The 23,410-nt window shown below is 37.2% G+C and overlaps 1 protein-coding gene across 1 annotated transcript; it reads right to left on the bottom strand.

Annotated features, from left to right (window-relative positions):
• Window positions 1–1,907: 1,907 nt before the first annotated feature.
• On the bottom strand, window positions 1,908–23,362 carry LOC145991443 (lipopolysaccharide-induced tumor necrosis factor-alpha factor homolog). Its single transcript, XM_083127450.1, has 4 exons — window positions 23,248–23,362; window positions 21,442–21,537; window positions 7,337–7,505; window positions 1,908–2,570 (listed from the first exon to the last, which is right to left on the bottom strand). Exons 2-4 carry the CDS (start codon window positions 21,530–21,532, stop codon window positions 2,465–2,467), a joined length of 366 nt encoding a protein of 121 aa, XP_082983576.1. The 5' UTR covers window positions 21,533–21,537; window positions 23,248–23,362; the 3' UTR covers window positions 1,908–2,464.
• Between the last annotated feature and the right edge of the window lie 48 nt (window positions 23,363–23,410).

Genomic DNA, 23,410 nt, shown 5'->3' with positions numbered 1-23,410 from the left:
GCTTATTTTCAAATACTCTCAATTTATGTTCCTCTTTCAATGTAAGGGACCAAGTTTCACACCCATATAATACTACAGGCAAAATTACTGTTTTGTATATTTTAACTTTTAGTTTCTTAGATATTAAACAAAAGACCCACTCTTTGAGAATATTTAATGCCCGTGCCCCAACTTTTAAAATCAAATGGAAATTACTTAATTTGGAAATGTTGCATAATTACGGAAAGTTTCAATATTATAATGTTTTCTGAATGCCCATTGACACCAACTGTTACACAAGTTGCTTGTCTTTGAAATGATTGAATATTAAAATTTTATTTAAGAAAAACAGCTTGTGTGTAATGAATTAATTAATGTTAGTAACAAAAATTACTGTTCAGTTAGTCCCTAAAATATCAAATTTTGAGTGATGTTTCATGCAATATAGTTACAATGGAACCTCGATTTTTTTTTTAGAGGACCCAGGTAAAGAAAGCTTAAAATGTGGATTGATTTAGTTTAGTTTACTTCGCGTTTTGTGCCTCGTGGCTAATTTGCGAAGATGGGGATAAGTGATGAAATGGATGAATGGACATTCACAAACAACCAAGCCCGAGCGGGATTTGAACCTGGGACCCTTGGCATCGCAGCACGATGTGCTAACCACTCGGCCACAGGGTCCGGCTTAAAATGTGGAAAACGATGCTTTATTGGGACCAGTAAAACTCAATGTACAATGCAGAAGAACTTAAAATTGTTGTTTCACTGTAATCGGTAGATTGTATTTACAGGCCAGTAATGGTCACTTTATTAGTAAACTTTCTGGTCATTTTACCTATGTATTACATTAACAAATTTTCTGTTCTTGAGTGCACAGACCTTGCATTTTGTTGTGAATATGCAGTTACCAATCTTACCACAAACGTTTCCAGGTTTAAGTGCTAGCCAGTGAAAGAATCATTCTTTGTGAATGTTCCGTCATGAATTTGATCTAATCATTTCATACATATCTGTATTGTCTCAATTAACCAAAATGGCAGAAAAGCAACACTAAATACAAATACAAATTAAGTCACTGTTTAGCATTTTATATTGAATTGCAAAATACAAAATAGATTGAATAATAGATGAATAGAAGTAAATAGATACTAAAGTCCGCACACTGAGCTAATAGAGCTAGACTTTCCAGCTCCAAATGAAGGGCAAGGGTCCACTTAATTTTTTTGGCAGCGATCATAAATAACCCTGCAGCCAGTCAACAATTACTCTCCCCTCAGAGTTGAACCAAGAATGTTTGGAGGAACAGAAGCATTGCTTCGCAAAGACTGCAACTGTTAAATGGAAAGCCAAAATTTGTCATTATGATAGTGCACCTTCGCTTAATTAACTCAAGCCATCTCCGTGGCAGAGCACTTTAAGTGGATGACTTCCAATCATACCACCAAAGTACCCAGGTTCAAGTCCCAACCTGGCATGAATTTTATTTGTTTAGTGTCCTCCTTCAATCAGTTTCATCTGACCATCACTCATCCTTATTATCGCAATAGGTAAAAGTGACACGAAATAACAACAACAAAAAAAGTATTTGTATTTTTGTTATTGAGCATCTTAGTTCAAGGCTTAACAATCCCTCTTTCTACTCACCTGTGAGTGACAAATATGCAATGACAGTTTTAACCTCGTGCCATGCAGAGAATAATACATTGTATCTAAAGATATCGGGTTTGGTGGTTGAGCAGAGAGAAGCAATCCATTGTAATCCACTTACAGTAGGGGAATCAATCACAATAAAAAAAAAACTCCATGCAAAAATTAACTGTAAGCGGATTAGAAGAGAATAATACATTGATATGGAACTGAGATAGCAGAGGTTGAAACCTTTTCACTTTTGTTATTTAATGTAAAAAGAATAATCCATTGGTGTATTTACTCTTTATTCAAGATACAGTAGCATTGGATATACTTGGGAATTGTGAAATTATATGTACAACCAATCTTCCCTTAAATGTTATTAATGGACATAGATTTGTAAATTTTATAATTATGTATTGCCATCACTACAATTTCATGTGGAAACAAATGAAGTAGGAGACATTGCTTTCATTTTGAAAGGTAAGTAAAAAAAATCTTAATATACAGTTTGTCTAATTTTTCATCTCACTGTTGGTGCACGATTACGAAGTCCCAGAAACAAGTTGAAGTGCTGCCTGAGTTACACGGTTTATTCAAAATTTCAACAGTGGTGCCTTCATCCTTTTCTGTACGTATTAATGAAGTATGATGGTAAATTTCAGAAAGAATTACAATCAAATGGTAACAAGCCATTGTGATCTGATTTGCACATAGACAGGACCTACATTTAGAAGTAATATATGTGCATGACTTGGTCCATGAACTTCATCACTTTATCATGAGGTAATGATAATAAATATCTGCTTGTTGGTAATGCATGAGTGTTGTTGCTAACTACCCACAGCAATTACTGCTATCTTCTGTAACATCCTAAGCGTTGAAAGCAGAATGGACAGTAATGATAGACATCTTGACAGCATTCCATTCCATAGGGTAAGGAACAGCAACAAATTAGACTCCTGAAAGAGTAATAGTGCAAAGCATATCAAAAAAGGTAATTTTTGATTAAATGTAATGTAAATGATTTTGTAAATGCTGACCATGGTGGTTAGAACAGCATTCTACCATGACAAGGATCCCAGGTTTGAATCCCAGCCTGTGCATCGGTTTTCTTTGTGAATATACAGAGGGATTCAAAAGTCGCAGGACACCCTTTTTTCTCTGAAACTATTGCGGTAATGGCAGATCCAACTTCACCTGGATACATCGGGGTAAGGAGCCCATGTGTGCTTCCGGGAAATGGCCATCATCTTGCATCGATGTAAATTTCTTCAAATGACAAGGGGGTCATGATCTTGATCCAAGATGGCACCCATGTCCCTGGAAGCACCCTCACATGGGCCACTTATCCCAATGTACCCAGGATCTGCCATTACTGCATCAGTTCAGAGTAAAAGGGTGTGCTGGAACTTTTGAATCACCCTGTATATATATCCATTCTTACAGTCTGAGATCCTGGGTCCTAATATCAGATGAAGTGCATGCCAATGGTTTATCACTCATCCATCATCAATAGTTTTGAGGCTATGTAAGTCTATTAAGACAATAGTAAAAGTGAACCACACGAAGGTTGATGTGAATGTGCTAGATGGAATTCTAAGCATATGTAATGTTTCAGATTTTGAAATATAGTTGTTTTTCAAAAGTAGAGAAATGTTCAAAAACAGCTGCCCTGGCTTCAACCAAGCCTCAAGGTTTGTTCAGTGCTAGACAAGATCGAGAGAGGCATGTGCATGTTTTTACATCTTGTAAAATTGCCTTCGTTAGTACTTCTTCATTTTTCTTCTCAGAAAGTGGAATGAAATGAACCAGGTTTTCACGCTCTTTAGACCATTGGTTTCATACTCAGCCATATTCCTCCACAGTGGCAGCTCGTGGTGAACCAAAGAAAAGGGGCGACAGCTCACAAATTTGCTCTACTAGTAATGTGAGTTTAAGTGGTGAATCTCGTACATAACAGCCAACGTGATAAGAAATTGATATATTCGTCTTTACCGACTATCATGTTTTGCATGTTTGCACATATTATGATAAATTAATAATTATTTAACAGTAATGCCAAGATTATGAAAGATGGAAGAAGAAATAGAATTCTATCAGATTTAGTTGTAGCATTTTTTTAACTTAACAGAGTGGAAAATTCAGAAGAAGCAATATTAATTTTTACACAGCTTGATAAGCACAATGACGAATATTTACATGCATTGAACGCGAAAATTACTAGTAAAAAAGTTACACAGATTCCTGTCCAACATGACAAATTGATATGTGAAATAGGGCAGCAATGTAAATATCTCACTGGAACGGTGATATCTGCATTACCAGAAGCTCTACAGTAAAAACTTCAAACTTACCAGAAATCTTCATCAGGCATGCTTGTTCTAGATTCAAATTCGGTCTAGGTTGTTTATGTTTATTTCTTTCATCCAGACTTCTGGTAGAAGAACTTCACACCAACAAGTTCTCCACACTGCTCATCGCGACAAACGCACAACTACAGCACACACTGCCGAAAAAGCTTCACTTCTCCATGGAAAACTAAGAAACAACAAGTGTCAATACTATCGTCTTCCTATCCGGTCGTTCTATTGCCTCGTGGTTGCCAGACAATTTTGCCAAATTTTCAGAAATTCGTAGTTCACAGGTTCTTGTAGCGGCTCTTGGTGAGTTTAGATGACGAGCTTCTAATTTATTTAACAGCCGGCTTGAAAAGAAATTGTGAAGCTTTGTCACACTATCAAGATCTTTTTTAAAACGTGCTAATCAAAACATGTAATTAAATCTAATTTTGCCAGTAACAAGAAGGTGTAGCTGACTTTCGTGGGTAGCATACTGCATTACAAAGCCCGGGGTCCTGGGTTCGAATTCCGGCATGGACATAGGTGTTCTTTGTGAGTGCCCCTCCATCAATTTCATTATATCATCACTCATCCTTATCATCGGATTACCGAAAAGTAGCAGAAAGCGACTGTAAATAAAAATCAAGCAAGAGTCTGTACTTTCCAGTTAACTATATTTTCTTTCCTCGTTGGAAATTGCATAATTTATTGCTCACTTGTCATAAGTAAATAAGATTATGGAATGCAGAATGATTTATTTCAACGGTTGGTAATTTTCTATCTTCTGTTAACTTCATTGCTTCTGGCAACTCTTCAATGTTTACCATTCTCTGAAGAGAGGGCCAGTTTCGCCTACGGGCACTGTGCTCCCATTCACAGATCCCGCACGTGTTATTCCCTCAGTTCCCTCGCCTCTTACCCTCTCGACCGTGCCTGAGAATGCTCTACATCTTGTAAAGTGGGAGGACAGCACCCTGTCACATTTCTCTCGAAGTTCCGTATCCCTCCCCGCATGGTGGCATGCAAACTTCACAATTGTCGCAGAAGAATGAATACAGAACTGACTAACCAACGATCTGTAAGCAACGGAATATTTGCAATTCAGACAATGTAAAGCCAATATATAAATGTTAATATAATGTATGTTCGCTTGCGATTACACATGGCAGTGTGGCATCCTTATGAGTGGCCGCCCCTGTTCCTCCATAATAAATTAGCAACTTTTCTAATGTATCCCTACATGTGATAATATGTATCAGTCATCCTAAACTGTTTACATGAAGTGCTATATATACATATGTGAAGCATTAACATTTTTTTGGATGTATGGCATTTCCAGATAAATGTTTAGGATGGTAGATTCCCGGAAAACAACCAGTGAAAGTGTTGCTTATTCTAGATGGTCACTCTTCACACTGCACAAACACTGATATAATTTATATTACTACAAACAGTGATATTATATAGTTATGTCTTCCCAGCCACTCCACTCGTTGACTACAACTGGACAAGTAATTCTTGAAGACATCGAAATACTAATTTTATCAAGCTGTGCAAATTTGTCCTGGCTGGATGCAGGGTTCAGTTTGGCAAATTCTTGAGGGAGCATGGAAAAAGGCTGCAACCAACAACAATGCAACATCTGGTTTCAATGGATGCGGAGTCTTTCCCTTTTATTCCAGTAACATTCCCCATCTGTTTGGGATGGAAACAGTGGTGATGCACAAGCCTTACATGGAACATCTGCTGTTCATGCTCGGCATAACTGCCAGGGTGATGTTTTGACAGGGTCAACAGAAGAAAGAGTGTGCTAGATCTTATCCATTGAGCACTCAATGTACCTCAGCTTCATCCAAGACATTTTTAAATCACATTGTACTGATTCAAAGACAGAAACGTTTCAAAGGACAAAAAAGAAGTAAATGCTCAAGGAAACCATTCAAAACTACAAAGCTTCAATCTCCTGTGTTGTTCATTCCTCTGATTATGGTTGTGTTTGTGGATTATTTTATTATGACCGAAAGGTCCATGTGTGGACTGGATTTGCTGTATTAAGTGTAAGTAATAGCTGCATGAAACATGTATTGAGAAGGCTAACATGTGCCCTGACTGTGCTCAGTAATCTTAGAACCTCAATCTGTGCATATGCTTTTCCAGCAAAGATTATTCTTTTTTGTATTCTACAGTGTTGTTTTCATGTAATTACCATATTCATGTCTATGGGTATGTTACCCTGATGATCAGAAGATTCTTAATTTGCACAGGTATATTCAAGAAGTCTTGTACATCAATAAAAGCTTACTTCATAGTTACGAGAAATCTATCCGTTTCTTAGCTTTAAGGATTATGAAAATATATAATATCCTCCCCTGAGCCACTCTTTGTCAAGAAATAAACATCCTTGCTGATTAAAGATACAAGATAAATTATTTTGATTCAAGACGTTTAAAAAATCATACAGGTTAACACAGAGCTGCATATTGAAATGATAGAACATGTGTAAAGGCACATATTTTTTGGTAAATAGAAAAGCAACATTTCGGTACAAAATCGGAGTCAATTTCGGGTTCAAAAGCTGTAAATAAAATTAAATTTCATTGTTATAGCAGTTAAAAATTGTATCAAATGTGGTACATGAAATAACATTTTGGTTTTAAAATTGTGAATATAATCCTAAATTTGATTTAAAAACTGCACTTATTACACAAAATAAACATATCCCTTCTAATAGCACATTTATGTAGTTACCAAAGTATTAAGTTTATTCCTGTAAAAAGGAGTCCATTTTTGCTTCTCAAATATTTACAGAATTAATCAATTTTCCGTGAATTGCATAACTCTCAAGATAGTTCAAACTTCAGAAAGTGTCACGTCAGTAAATAAACTAAATTTCATGCCTGAGTCTATTTTGCATTTTGCAGTTCATTTCGCAATATTTCATAACAAACAGGGTAGGAGACCCTTGTGTCATGTCACTTTGGTCCAAAAGCTCCTTAATTATTAATAGTCATCTAACATTAACAGTCTGCACTGTGGACTGGTCACAATTTTGTTCTCCTCGACCTAGGTGCATGGACACTAATCAGCTCCCCAAAAGAATAAATGCAGCAGCAGCGGTAAAAAAAATTTTTGGAATGAAGTCAATTCCAAACCAGAATACAACAAAACAAACCTTTTGCGTGGAAACGCAGATAATAAACTGACATAGATATGCATACAAAGTAACATGAAACAAATGAAAAGGGTAAACAATAATTTTTATAGTGAGGCAGTACCACTGTTCAGATAAATAATTTTCTTTTAAATGAATATGATGTAGATGCCATGAAAATAGAGAATAAGTATTTAAAATGAAGCAGAAATGTATATGCAACTTGTGTACTTACAGAATAACTGAATAAATACGAGTCTTGCGACCTGGCTTGTGTTGTATTTCAGTGCATATTCTCCCATTGCAAGCTGGACATATCATGTGACTTGGGTGAGGTCCAAAGGCAAAGCAACCAAAATTTTGCAGCCTGTTGTCTTCAGATTCTAGAGAAGTCCATGACAATTCTATACAGCGGGGAAAAAATGGTTGTTCAATTATTTATACTGTAGCAACATTGTGTTATTTTTGTATGTACAGAAAATGAATTATAATCTTTTGAAAGCTTCTTAGAAGCATATGAACGTGTCATGTGCCAGCTCCGACGACACAATGAAAAATGCAAGGAAGAACTGTTTCCCGAGAGCAACGATAGATGGCAGCATGACATATAAAGAAGAGCAGAGTTCATTGTACAAACTAGGAGCGGAGAAGAGTGATTATATATATTATAGTAAATGCAAAATACATAAAGGAAGAGTATAAAAATTATAGAAGGAGTGAATAAAATGTTGTATATAGCCAATTAAGATAAATAAGAATATGCTCATATATTAGAAAAGTTAATAAGTGAGCAAATGAATTCAGAAATGTATCTCTCCTTTTTGATCCTAGTGATCAAAATTTGATTTAATACATCTGACGAGGAGAACATCGTCAGCTTTTGTGTTTGTCCGTCCCTCGTGGCACTGTGTTCAATTAGATGCCCCGAAGCACTTACGGTTGCGCTTCTTATTAGACACACTGGGCCATAGGCAGCGCTTGCTGTTAGCGATCCTGGGCTATTCCCTTTTTGGTCGTTACATAGGAGGTGGCGCTATTGTCAGTTTAGTCGACCCTACTCTTTCTATAAGTATAGCTTGTATCGTTTGCCAAAGAAACGGGGAAAGTGAGCGCATATATGTAATAAATAAGATCATGCTTTAAAAGGAAAGACAATAAATTAGAAGAAAGAAAAAAGAATAAGCCTTCTCAAAATTAGAAAGAAGAAAAGAAGAAGCAGCTTTTTCCTAAATAGAAAGAAGAAAAGAAGAAGTATTTTTCAAAAATAGAAAGAAAAGAAGAAGAAGCCTTTTCCTAAATAGAAAGAAGAAAAGAAGAAGTCTTTTCCAAAAATAGAAGAAAGAAAAGAAGAATAAACCTCCAAAATTAGAAAGAAGAAGTCTTTTCCTAAATAGGAAGAAGAAAAGAAGAAGTATTTTTCAAAAATAGAAAGAAGAAAAGAAGAAGAAGTCTTTTCCAAAAATAGAAAGAAGAAGAAGCCTTTTCACAGATCAAGGAAGAAGTAGCCTTTTCCCAGAAATTACAAGAAGAAAGAAGAACAAGATTTCCTTTCAATTAGTCATATATGTATAAGAAGTATATAACAGATGTAAATTTGGAATCAGCATATATATATATATATATTTCAATGTATATACAATCTTCGCTATATATTTTCTCTGTATTGTGTATAGTTTCCAGAATATAGATCCGCATTTAACTATATCCTCTTGGCTATAAAACGCTTTCTTATTTGGAATTCTCGAATAAAGAACCTATCCCCTGAGATTAAGATATCTGTAGCCGTGGTATAAGTTTATTTTAAGAAGTGCACTATCTTTCTGTATGTGCAGCAACTAGGCAGTGTGGTTGAAAATGTTAGTCCTTGTGTCCATGATGTCTTCCTTACTGGTATAGACTATGTTTATCCAAGGTGTTATTTGCAGGGAGGCTGAGGCAAACTTCTTCCCCTCTGGTTGCTAATTTTTTGGCCTGGAGGGGAAGGAACTCTCTATATACTGGAATCCCCATAAATTTTTCATAGTACACCATGCTTAACACTACAGCAATTACTATGTTAGTAAAATTTTACACTAACTGCCAATAGTATATAACTTCATATACATGAAGCAAAACTTGGTATTGGCATCATGCACGTAAAATATCTTGGTAGGGTATTACTTTTCAATGATTGCATTAGTGAAATAATGTAAGTCATGTGTTACTTTTCAACAGTAATAGTTGTTACTTTGCTTTTCCTACTCATTGTTGCTAAGTTCAGAAATGAGTCATTGGTTTACCCAGACAAAATGTGTCTTCTGCTGAAATAAGGGGCACACTTTTGGGGCATTCCAGCTTCATGTGTGTGACATTTTAGACACAAAAATGTAAGGTTCTAGACATGAGTTTGGATTAAAATATTCATAATGAACTGATTATATAGAATTATGAAGTACTTTGTTGTGTCTGCTAATGAAAAAAACTTGTATGATAGCATAGGCAGAATGCATGAAAAGCATGAACAAAAGTGTGTTGTGTGTGTGACGCTTTAAAAATGTAGCAAATTTTGACTTTATTTGTCTGTGAAGCTTATAGGCAGCAGATGCTAGTAACTTTTATTGGTGAAATGTGGTAATTATATGCATTCACAAACATCTAAACCTTAATGCAATTAAATACAATAAAGATTTTCATATTAATTCATTTTTTTATTAACATCGAGTAGGGCCAATTGTCATGGAATGGCCCTTTTACATTTCTCAAAATTCAGTAGGATTGTGACAGACACAGAAAAAGTAACTTTGGTACACTTCTGTTCACAGAAAGTGGCACACTCGTTTGAGTTGAAGTCCAGCTTCGGGTCTGGCAGTACAGCCGAAGTAAGTGTTTGGAAACCAGCAGTGTTGCTTACTATCAAACATTTTAACCACATGCAGGGAATTGTGTGTCTCTTAGACTCAAAGAAAAGGGCTAACGGAAAGTTTGCAGTGTAAATATTAATTAACTGGACTGTCCACATCTACATTGAAAGTAATGTAAATGCGAAAAATTCGTGAAAAATATATTTGAAAAAAAAACGCATTTTTGGCATTCGTGAAGAAGTGGTTATCACAATGCGTTAGAATACGAGGGCCCCGGGTTCGAATTTGGCCTGAGCATGGGTGTTCTTTTCGAGTGTCTCTTCATCGTTGCGAGTAGCCGAGAATGGAAGAAAAGCAACACAAAATAACGAACATAAAACACAATTTGAATGAGCGAGGTGGAAATAGTGCTGTTGTAATTCCTGAAAGGATGAAAAAAAGAAAATAAAAAAAAACTTATTTTTTCTTTCGGAAATAGTGTTATCCTAGCTTGGGAGAAGGCTTGATGAATATATAAACTCCTCCCCCATCCACTTTGGCAAACATAATCACATAGTTGGCACTGAATATGCGATGGGAAAAATAATAGAAATCCGAAGCAAGAAGAGTTTATGTCACAGCCAGGGAGGCACATGAGAGGAGGTACCCCTCCCCCACAAACACACACACATCAGTCATCCAGGCTATTAATAATAAGTCAATGGTTGTCCTCTCATTTAACTATAACAGTAAATGGATTTTTTGTAAAATTAAAATTGTAGAGTTTTCCTTTTTTTACACTTGCACGTTGGTTTCGTAATGGAGCAAAAAAATAGAATTGTGACTCGTAAAATCATTACCGTTTGAATGAATTTCTCCGTAGATTCCAGAATAATGACTCTTCTTTTTTAAATAAATAGTTTAAAAATAATATATCATCTTCTTCTAATATATAAAAATGGACATGTGAGTGTGTGTGTGTGTTTGTTCCGGCATAACTCTCGAACGCCTGGAGCGATTTCAACCAAACTTGGTATGCGTATCACTTGTGATATGGAAAGAAATACTGTGGGAGTAAGACAACCCTGGCACCCCTGGGGGTGCAGGTGGGGAGGGGTGACATGTAAAAATAATCGAAAACGACTGATATTAGTGTGGAATCCATAGTTTTTGGGATCCTTAAGATGATTAGTGACACTACCAATGCCGTTCAACTTCAAGACATCCCTGGCATCCCTAGGAGTGGAGGTGGGAAGGGGGTGACATATGAAACGACCGATATTAGTTTTCGGAGTCGCTAAGATGAATAGTGCCACTCCCAATGCCGATCAACTCAAAGACACCCCTGGCACCCCTAGGGGTGGGAAGGGGGTGACATATAAAACAACCGATATAGTGTGGAATACATAGTTTTCGGAGTCACTAAGATGAATAGTGACACTCAGAATGCTGTTCAACTTCAAGTTCATTAACTATCTGCATAGCAGGTGAGGAGGGGTGAAAAATAAAATGTCAAAAATGACCTGCATCTGCATTAGTATCGAATCCATAGTTTTCGGAGTCGCTAAGCTAATTGGTGACATTCACAATGACATTTGTATACTGTACTTATACTTTTAAATAGCTGCAAATAAAATTAGTTACATTTTACATTATAGTTAGAATTCATTATTTTGGGATAAATAAATACCCGGGCAATAAGCTGGTATAATATATGTTCCATTGTTTAATAAGATTCCTCGTCACATAGCAGAATCCGCTATGTTGATGGAAGCTAGAACACGATTATCATTTAGGGTTGGAAACACTCACCTTCCACAAAAGCACGAGTTCACAACATTTTCCTTCATTTTCATGCACAATCTTGACTTGTACTCTGTCAGCAATGTGCACAACACACAAACACTATCTGATGAAGCATATTGCTTTCAAATTAATGTACAAGGGTCATTCAAGGTTGACCGGGATTTTCGTACGAAAAAAATCGATGAATAGCCGGATCATGATGAAACGTGCGGGTGACGTAATGTATTCCTTCGCGAGTAACTAGCATGACGTATTTCGCGCATGCGCAGCAGTTGCAGTGAACATGGAGGCAAGCAGTGTGTCTGTGGCTGTGGAACAGCGGTGTGTAATCAAATTTCTCGTGAAGGAGAAAGTGAAACCAGCTGAGATTTTCAGACGATTGCAAGCACAGTATGGTGAACAAACGATGTCGCGGACAAGAGTGTACGAATGGTGTGAGCAGTTTCGCGAAGGACGGGAGCTGGTGACAAATGAAGCGCATGGACACATTCGCCCGTCTGCAGTCACACCAGTGAATATCGCACGTGTTGAGCGAATGATTCTTGAGAACCGGCGAGTAACAGTGCGGGATATTGCTGCCGAGGTGAATATCAGTGTCGGGAGTGTTGAGACAATCATTCACGACCACTGGAATGTTATCTGGAAATGTCATTCTTCTCCATGACAATGCCCGCCCTCACACGGCCAATGCGACAACAAAAACTCTGGCTGACATGCGCTGGGAAGTTCTGCCCCATCCCCTCTAAAGTCCGGATTACCCCCCAATGATTATCATTTGTTTGCACCCCTTAAAGACCATCTGGGAGGGAAGAAATTCACGACAGATGAAGCACTGCGGAGCGATGTCCTCCAGTGGCTACGACAACAACCAAGTTCTTTCTACGCCAAAGGAATTCGGTAGCTGCCAGAACGATGGCAACGGTGCCTCGGCGCGCACGGAGAATACTTTGAAAAACTGACATAGTTTGGTGTTTCTTCTGCTACCTATTTCCTCTGCAGAAATAAAAGTCCCGGTCAACCTTGAACGACCCTTGTAATTAGCGAGAAGCGACATCAAAAGTTTCGAGCTGGACAGGAAAAGGTGCAATCTTATGGACAAATTACTCGAATAGCTTGGTTTCTTCACCATGGTTTGTGGCCATGTAGGTTAAAGGCCAGCTTTGTAAGCTGAAATCCTAGGTTTGAAATCCCTTGTCTCTAAAATATTTTTTTCGTACCAAATGGGTGCTACATAATGTATTTTATTCTCGTCACACCAATTGCAGCCTGAAACTTTGTTATTGTTTGCGTGCCAGTAAGAAAATATGTAATGAAATTATTACTCATTCAGAGAACGTGACTGTTACTCGAGACTACTTGAAATTGAGATTTTTTAGTTGCTGCTGAGCAACAAGTGCTAAAATTGAAAATTGTTGTGTGATTAAACACATCCTTAATATTCTCGAGAAGAAAACCACTGAAATTAAATGCGTAATTTATGAGGAACATCAGCAGATGTATTTTACAATGTTCCATCATTCACGTGTCATTCTCCTCGTTTTATACATATAGATATTTACAAGTGACCCACTTGATGAATGTTTGCACCTTAAGAGTAATTTTCAAATGTGAAAGAAAAAGGCCTGGTCCAAATTGTAAAGTCAAGATTTGCGCAAATGGTAGATGTTGTTATTATAAACAAACAGAATTAATCAGTAACTACAATTATTTACCTAAACATCACTCACATGTCACTTTGAATAGAGCTGTAAAATATGTATTTTGGATGATTAGCTGTTTGAGTTGTTTCATAGAGCACAAGTAAGTGTTTGGATAAACCCTCTCTTCTAAATCTGTAATTTTGTAAACATCAAGGAATATCATTTGATCCGGTTGCAGGAGTTATTACTAAGAATTAAAACTACTTTTAACTAAAATTATCAACCAAAATTTCTTTCTAGTAGTGTTTGTATAAAAAGAAAAATAAAGCACTATATTCAGCGACTATAAAATTCATAAATATGATGGAAAGTTTTCCTGTCTCTTTCTTATCTAGGAATGTGGATTAATTTATTTTTATGTTGGAAAATGATTAATTTACTTTATTTTTATTTGGACAGTTAATTTTATAGTTCTCCAGCTTAATCATGAGCTAAATTAGAAATTGATAAATTTCGTGACATAAGAGAGAGACTTTCGTATGTTGTGTTGTAAATTAGTCCCCTTGTAATAGAGTGGCTCTGGGTTCGATAGCAGGTGGCAGGCACATAGTGGTTCAGATTTCACTTCCAACTGTAAGTCCCGTCCCAAGTATAATTTAAGCGTGAGTGTGACGTATTCACTGACTTTTGACACGTTTTGAAAAAAATCACTTGACCACGTGCCCCTGTGAAAATCAAGAGATATTTGAAATAAATGTATAATTTTTCCTTCTCTATGTAACCTCTAAAAGTGCAGAAATATAGGTTTCCCGTTAGCACCATATGTTTTTAAATCTGAATGTTTCCTATTGAATTGAACATTGGCAGTTTTCGAAATTACATGTTTTACATCGATGGCCAAAATAAACCGAAATATCAAAATATACTTTCGAATCTTGCTACACTTCAACATATTTGTCCCTTTCATCTCTCTATACTGCAATGGTTGTATCATGGGTGGATATTCCGTGGAATGACAGGAATGAGTCATTCCATTTTAAATTAGAACACATGCTAATTTATTAAATGTGTTTTTGTTGTCAATTTACTTTTACAGTTTCATTCAAACCATTCTATCACATATCTTCTTCTAAGGGTTGTAAAAATCACGAGAGGTTTCTCCTCGTCCGTACAAGGTCGCTCACCCTCGGCATATTTCGTGGCAGTTCGGGGGAAAAGGAGCCTTCGGCTATATGCTCCGTGCCTCGGCATTCTTTGTAGATCTTCGGCATAGGGAATGCATGACCGTGGCTCATTCCAGCCTAACAGTTTCTTGCGAGTTAAATGTGCCTAAAAAGTATTTATATTGTAATATTTTCTCTTCAGTTACAGCAAATTTTGTGCTGTGTTGTCCCAGTGAATGTGCACTATTGCTAGAATCTGTATGAAAAACATATGTTTAAAAATCAGACTTAACAGTTGACCAAATCACTGTGCTTCAATGGACTTGAAGGGAATGAATCCGCATAACTCATTCTGCATCTTGCAGCAGCCAGCTGATGGTGCTGGAAAAGGCGTAGGTGTGTGTGGAAACACTCTTCGTCCAGGGCCTGACATCGAGAAATTTTAAAGCCTGATTTAAACTCCACCGATTGTAATAACGCATGTAACGTGTTTATTTTAATCCAGACCAATGTGTAATAATAGTTTGATTGCAGAAGAGGATTAAAACTACTGTTGGCTTTGTGTCCTATTTTCAAATGTTTTTTTCTTTGAAGTCCACTTTATACAAAGATAGGCTAATCGGAACTGGACCTACAGTTGAAAGTGTCACTGAATCAATATGTGTCTCCACCGGGTATCAAACTCGAGACCCCTTCATTACAAGGCGACGGTGTTACCACTATGCCATCCGAGAGGACCTATCTTCAAATGAAGAGGGTGAATAGACTTGCAACAAGGTCAACAGCGGAAACTGGAGATCAGAACTAGTTGATATGAAAAACACGAGAAACGTTTTTCTCAAGACACTTTCTGTCCATTGAAATTAAGTTAATGGCCAATGTTTTGTCTTCGTTCATTTCAGAAGAGCAATAAGTGTCGCTAATTCCTCTGATATCTGGAAGGGAGTACAATAACTTTTGTTTTATTTTAAGAAACCTACTTCTTCATCTTCTGTTTTCTTTCAAGTTACGTGTGTTAATTATTTTCAAGAATTCCGGTGTCTAGTGCTAGTGTCATTTTCAGCACTTCGCCGAGTTAACAGTTACCGCAGAAATACCCCAGGGCAGCAATTGACAAAAAGCTGAAAACTGAAATTAAAATGAAGATGGATTCTACAATCTAGTGATAGAAGAATTCATAAAGGACAGTTAATAATCATTATTATAATAATAATGCTTGTTTCAATTTCTTACAGCATGTGCTTTCCTTGATGTAAAATTCACAGACCGCCCCTGGGTTGTATTGCTATTAATATTAGATTGCAGTCCGGTTTCAGCTGTTTCGCTCAAATTGCACCTCGAAAGCAGAAATATATAATAAGTATAATATAGGAAGAATAATTCAAACAGCTAATTAGCCAAAATACATATTTTACAGCTCTATTCTAAGTTCCATGTGAGTGATGTTTAGGTAAATAATTGTAGTTACTGATTAATTCTGTTTGTTTCTGATAATAACATCTACAACATCTTTCACATTTGAAAATTACTCTTAAGGTGCGAGCATTCATCAAGTGGGTCACTTGTAAATATCTATCTATGAATAAAACGAGGAGAGTGACACGTGAATGACGGAACATCGTAAAATACATCTGCTGATGTTCCTCACAAATTACACATTTAATTTCAGTGGTTTACTTCTCGAGAATATTAAGGATGTGTTTAATCACACAACAATTTTCAATTTTAGCACTTGTTGTAAATATCGAGGCTCAGCAGCAATTAAAAAATCTCAATTTCAAGTAGTCTCGAGTAACAGTCACGTTCTCTGAATGAGTAATAGTTTCAATACATATTTTCTTATTGGCACGCAAAAAAAAAAATAACAAAGTTTCAGGCTGCAATTGGTGTGACGAGAATAAAATACATTATGTAGCACCCATTTGGTAAGAAAAAAAAAATATTTTAGAGACAAGGGATTTCGAACCTAGGATTTCAGCTTACAAAGCTGGTCTTTAACCGACATGGCCACAAACTAGGGTGAAGATAAGATTGCATCTTTTCCTGTCCAGCTCGAAACTTTTGATGTCGCTTCTCTCTAGGGCCTCCCCCATGGCGCAGTGGTAGCGTCATTGCCTTGTAATCAAGGGGTCCCGGGTTCGATACCCGGTGGAGGCACAAGTGGTTCGGATTCCACTTTAAACTGTAGGTCCAGTCCCGATTAGCCTTACTGCGCATAAAGTGGACTTAAAACACCAAATCAAACCAAACCAAGCTTCTCTCTAATTACATTAATTTGAAAGCAATACACTTCATCAGATAGTGTTTGTGTGCTGTGCACATTGCTGACAGAATACAAGTCAAGCTTGTGCATGAAAATGAAGGAAAACATTGCGAAGTCGTGCTTTTGTGGAAGGTGAGTGTTTCCAACCCTAAATGATAATCGTGTTCTAGCTTCCATCAACATAGCGGATTCTGCTATGTGACGAGGAATCTTATTAACCAACGGCACATATACACTCTGTAAAGAAAAATAGTGACACTTGCTCGGATATGGTTTTCACAAGAGTTTGAAGTGAATTAAAACAATAAGAAAAGCAGGATTTGTCTACCAGCCGTATTTGTGAAGGAACGTTCCCGAATGCATTAGTAAACTGTAGAACGAGCAGGGGTGCTGAAGCGTTGCAAGGGAACGCATAGGAGGGAGTGAGAGAGCCAGGAGGCACCGTCGGTCATGTTCGTTGAATGGAAAACCTCTCGTCATGTGATGCCTGTCTCACTCCCTCTTATCATCTCGGAAGAAACAGGAAGTGGTTTTGCGAAAACTATGACATTTATCCAACACCCCAAGTTCTTTTCTATTTTCATTTATTTTTTTATGTTTCAATGCGCACCCTCTGGTGCTACTCTGTTGCTATTGAGGTGCATTGTGTAGGCAGGAAGTTCACATTGCACGAAGCACTCATTGGCCTCCATGCAACAGAGTAGCATCAGAAAATAGAAAAGAACTGGGGGTGTTGGTTAATGAATCTTATGAAAACCATATCCGAACAAGTGTTGCTATTTTTTCTTTACAGAGTGTATTATATTATTTTTAAACTATTAATTTGAAAAAGAAAAGTCATTATTCTGGAATCTACGGAGTAATTCATTCAGCCGGTAGTGAGTCGCAATTCTATTTTTTTTTGCTCCATTACGAAACCAACGTGTATGTGTAAAAAAAAAAAAAAGGAAAGCCCGACAATTTTCATTTTACTAAAATTCCATTTACTGTTAAAGTTAAATGAGAGGACAACCATTGACTTATTATTAATAGCCTGGATGACTGATGTGTGTGTGTTTGTGGGGGAGGGGTACCTCCTCTCATGTGCCTCCCTGGCTGTGACATAAACTCTTCTTGCTTCGGATTTCTATTATTTTTTCCATCGCATATTCAGTGCCGGCTTTGCTATTATGTTTGCCAAAGTGGATGGGGAAGGAGTTTATATATTCATCAAGCCTTCTCCCGGGCTGTGATATCACTATTTCGAAAGATATATATATATATTTTTTCTCAGGAATTACAACATCATTATTTCCGCCTCACTCATTCAAATTGGGTTTTATTTTCGTTATTTTGTGTTGCTTTTCTTCCATTTTCGGCTACTCGCAACAATGAAGAGAGACTTGAAAAGAACACCCATGCTCAGGCCAAATTCGAAACTGGGGCCCTCGTATTCTAATGCATTGTGATATCCACTTCTTCACGAATGTCAAAAATGCATTTTTTTTAAATATATTTTTCGCATTTACATTACTTTCAATGTAGACGTGGACAGTCCAGTTAATTAATATTTACGCTGCAATCTTTCCATTAGCCCTTTTTTTTTGAGTCTGAGAGAGACAAAATTCCCTGCATGTGGTTAAAATGTTTGATAGTAAGCAACACTGCAAACCAGTGGCAGCTCAAGGGGTAGAGCTGCCATGCCATGGCACTACCCTCAGAAGAAACGCATACCTTGCCAAGTATTGTTAAATGAATACATTGATAGTTAGTTTACAGACAAGGAGATTCGAATCTTGCAATCGGTCAAGCTGGTGTGACGACCGCCCCAACCTCCTCACTGCATCGCCAGCTGTTTCGTTCGTACCCTTGTGAGGCAACAGTCAGTGCTGCCCAAGAGCTGGCCTAACCAAGTTGACACACGTGCAGCAGAGGGTTGAAGAAGTCTCAGCGAGGAACATTTCCACCATGAGCCGAGAATAAAGTAGCAGGGGGCGGGGTTAGCCCTTAAGAAACCATGCCCGTCTTGGCCTGGCGTGGCTGGGGAACTTTCACAGTGTTGACACAGTTGCCACCTTCAGAGAAAAGTCGCTAAATACGACTGAATTGTAAGACGGAAATAATTTCTGCCTACTTTTGGAGAAAGTGATACATTTTTGATAATAGATAGATGCACCAAGAAAGCCATTTAGATTTTTTTTAAAATATAAAAGTAAAAAATCCTATGATGATGCGAGTTTCCTTTGGCATTTCAACAATTTATTTTCGTAAAGATATTTTCGATACCCAGTTAGAATACGTGTGTATGGAGGAGGAGAAGGTGATAGGATTTATTTTTCCTTTCCTCTTGCAATTGTTATATTTTTAGGGAAGTCTCCTGTAGTGTATAAAGATAGGTTAGTGAGTAAAGATGAATGGGATTAGTACGTTATTACTTAAACACACGTTGTATTCCACGTTACCAAACGAGGATAAACATCTTGGCCAGTGGCGAAACCGCGAGGTGAGGTTTTTTTTTTTCTTCTTCGATTTCTTGATCACGTTGGCACTGTCCATCATAGTTGCCGCCGGCCGCCACTGCTGCAAACACTTACTTTGACTGTACTGCCAGACCTGAAGCTGGACTTCAACTCAAACGAGTGTGCCACTTTCTGTGAACAGAAGTGTACCTAAATGGAGCCTTCCTGTCAGTTATCTTTAGTCAGAAACTATGAAGCAGAAATCCTCCTCTGCAGACAAGAAGGCAATGTCAAAAGTTAATTCTGAAGCCAAGTTATCAGTGGAGTCGATTAGGGAAGTGAAATTGCCCTCACACTTTTTTGCCACTTTTCCCCCTTACTATGCTAGTCCTTAGCTATGAGGAAAAGTAAGCTGTCTTTGCTCCCCCAGTTTTGGCACCTTGCCCCCAAGTTTTGGAACCCAATTGCCACCACTGCATGTTATAATTTCTCTATTCGTGTGTGGGGATTCTCACGATGGTCAGGCAATCCCTTGGGTGTGTTTGTGGTACAAATTGTGGAGTACATGCTCTGATTGTGTGGCATTTTCTTTGTAATTTTAATGATGCAAGTGAAGCTCTAAAATTTCCTTGAAATAGGTAAGTAGTTATTCTTCATGTCTCAAATCATTAGGCCCATATACTCTTACACTATTATAAAAGTTTTAGTGTAGATGTGTATAACCTCTTGACTTCTGTGTCTATCAGTTAGCGTAAAAATCCTCTGGGCTCTCATTGCCAGTTTACTCTGCTTCATGGCTCATAACTTTTTATGTTCAATTTTGGAACTCTATATTTTTTTTTTTTTGCTTTTCTTTTCTTTTTCAGTTATTAATTTTAATTAGTTTTATGTTTAAAATCATTATCAATGTCTCAAAACTGTTGCTATTACACAATTTTTTGGCATATCACTTTGTTTATAGTATGGTCTTTACCAATAAGGTAAACTATCACAGATATGATTAATTTTCTTGTCTTGTCAAAACACAAAACCAGTATCCACTGTAACCACAACATGATGAATGCCTGTTTAATACTATTACAACATCATAAACAGGCAAGACATTCAGTGATAACATAAACTGTATGTATTCCTGGAAAACTAGTAATTCTGTATGAGCTGTTTACAGTGGCGTGCATACAAGGTTAGCTACCAAAGCACTGCTTCGGCATGCAATTCAAATTTTGCATAACTCCCAGGATAATTAGACTCCCCGAAAGTGTGGAGAGAAGCCCATGAAAGACTAAAATGCCGCAAAGCAGTGGTGTGCGGTGTTTTTTATCAAGGCAAGCCTGCCCCTTGATGTACTATTGTTTATTTAAAAATTATATATTCAGTGCTTCGGCTATCTAAATGTCACTGCATGCTACTGGCTGTTTATCAAGCAAAACTCGAGAACAAGTACATGAACTGTGTGGGGTTGTTTCTGATCCCAGGCACTTAATTTCCATAATTGCAATAGGACATGAAAGGAAATCAAGTGGAATATTATCCTTCGTGGTTGCAAAAGGTTTAATACCTTGGAGGATAACTTTGCAGTTATTAGTTACAATGAGATACTATCATTTATATCTGGTCTGGGATCGAAAAGGCCCCAGAGTGAAAGGGTTTTATTATATCATCCCCTTTCCTTAAAATGCTGCTGGGACAGCTATTGGCCACATCATTATGTTTGTTCCTCTCAACTGTGCAAATATTCTTGGAAAATATGTTCCTGTATCTTCACAAAAGTGTCCCACACCATGGCCATGCGGTCTAAGGTGTCATGCTGTGGGCTCTGGCTACAGGACGTGCACAGATTTGAGTCTCCTGTGGGAAGCGTAACAACTTTTCTCCTGAGATTTCGGCCTGTGTGTGGGACCGGTGGCCACCCACTTTCGTGAGGAAATTGGAAGCTATGAATGAGTAGCATAACCCAGTCATGAAAACCTACAACAAAGACTGGGAGTTCATCGTGCTGACCACACGTCACCGTGTAACTGGTTGGATTATCTCCCACCTTGAGAGTGAGTGAGTGAGTGAGTAGAATCAGGTGGGAGTGAGGCCAGCAGTCGGTAGGTAGGCCCGGGCTATAAATGGGCTGTTGCACCATGGGTTATGTTACCTTAGCAAAAGTATAATTTGTTATTCATTGTAATTAAAATATTAGTATTTTTGTTGCTTTGAGCTCACCTTTCTTGTTATTTCTTCTCTTTCTCTTCTTTGTTCTTCTCTTTATTGAATCACTGTTGGGATATTCAGATGTGATCAGATAGTTTGGCATGAGTGCTGGAAAATAAAAGTAATAAATCTACATCTTGTATATTTAGTTATCAAAGTTAAGTTTGTGTACCAGTTCCTAAGAAAGCATATTTGAGAATTTAGACTTTTGTACATGAAAAATTTCTGCAGATTTTTTTCTTCTCACTGTTGTGTCCATTTGAGTGTGATTACACTAAGAAGTAATGCACCTTACTCAAAGACGATACAGAGCATTCCCTGACATTCGCTAAGAGACTCGGCGGCAAGCTGCCCGGCATCAGCGCTTGTCTTTCCCGGTGAACGGGTCAGTGACAGTTGCTAGAATCGGCTATTAAAATTACAGTTTTTATATTGTGTACTAACCTTGACTGCAGAAGGTGTTGAAAATGATGTCCCTCTGCTGCATCACATTACTGGCATCTCCGAAGGAAATTGGCATTTACACGTGCATGTTCATGTACTGTAATTCTCGTACAATACTCTCTTTTAACTCACGAATGGTGTGCGGATTGTCTTTGTATACTTTATTTCCCCATTTTTCTTTCAACCTTTATTCAGAACTGACCCTTTTACTCTAAACTCTTTTACGAGGTTTAATATAGTGGTCCTATGTGGAACGGGAACACCAGGAAATTTTGTTGCAAAACGTCGTCGCACTTCTCCCCAATTCCTCTTTCCGAAGTAACGCTTGACAAGATAAATCCTTTGTTGTAAGGTAAACTTTTGTGGTGCCATATTAAGCCACAATCTTCAACACACGGACATGACACAACACAACTTCCGAGGTAGGATTATACTGATGTTAGTCTTCAACATCAACAGAAAGGGAAAGAGAGCGAAGGCAGGGAGAGCGAAAAAACAGACAAGCGAGCGACTGTCGCGGACCTGTTCACCGGGAAAGACAAGCGCTGATGCCGGGCCGCTTGCCGCAGAGTCTCGTAGCGAATGTCAGGGAATGCTCTGTACATGGTCGATAATAATTTGAAGACAGAAATGTCTCTGACAAACATGACATAACTTATTTTACTCAATTAGCAGACAGGATGAATAACTTCAGACAGTATTGACAGATTATCAAAATTTGTAAAATATGAATTTGACAATTGAGATAAAGTATAATGAAAATCCCTCTATATTAACAAAGTGTAATTACTTCCTATGCAAGCATGCTACAAGAATGAAAAAAATGATTTCTGGTCATGTTGTTAATATTTCATTTCTCTAGAGGGAGAGAGAAAATTAAATCTAATTAGAAAACTATCATTACTTCAATGAGTAATATTTTTTTTATATATATATATTACTTGATTAACACATGCACGTTCATAAGTTGGTTGGTTTTGCATGATGATCCCATAGTTTTGAAAATATGACAAATTAATGAAGCCTTTATGATTATATTGTTTTAAGTTGTCAAAAATCAAGAGAAACTTGAAGCATTCAACACTGTTGGCCATAAAAGGTGTGACATCTCAGACAGCATGTTACCATAACAAATAATACACAGCTCACTTCCTGATTAGTCTGAAAATATTTTAGTAAATTAAGGAAAATACTTATATGTTGATATTTTTTGGGAGAAAGGGTGTGTAAGTCACAATCTGCTTTCATTTAAATCACACTGAATCATAGAAAATATTAAAAGTATAATTTTGTATTGGGCATGTGTTATGATCCAACATGTATCATTATGTCTGTATGAATGAGAGTGAAATATTTTTTTGGATAGCAACTTACCAGATGATATAAACTACGGAAAATATGCAATGGTAGCAACTCTGCTATGTTTTTTTTTATGTAAAAAACATTCTAAGAGGAATGTATAAAATACTTTGTCCTATATTTGGAGAGTTCGATAATGTAATTGATCTTTTTTTAAGTCTGTGGAGATATGTTATCT

Source organism: Lepisma saccharinum, chromosome 8, assembly GCF_977018435.1.
Source record: "Lepisma saccharinum chromosome 8, izLepSacc3.1, whole genome shotgun sequence".
NCBI lineage: Eukaryota > Metazoa > Arthropoda > Insecta > Zygentoma > Lepismatidae > Lepisma > Lepisma saccharinum.
This window is presented reverse-complemented; position numbering and strand designations above follow the sequence as displayed.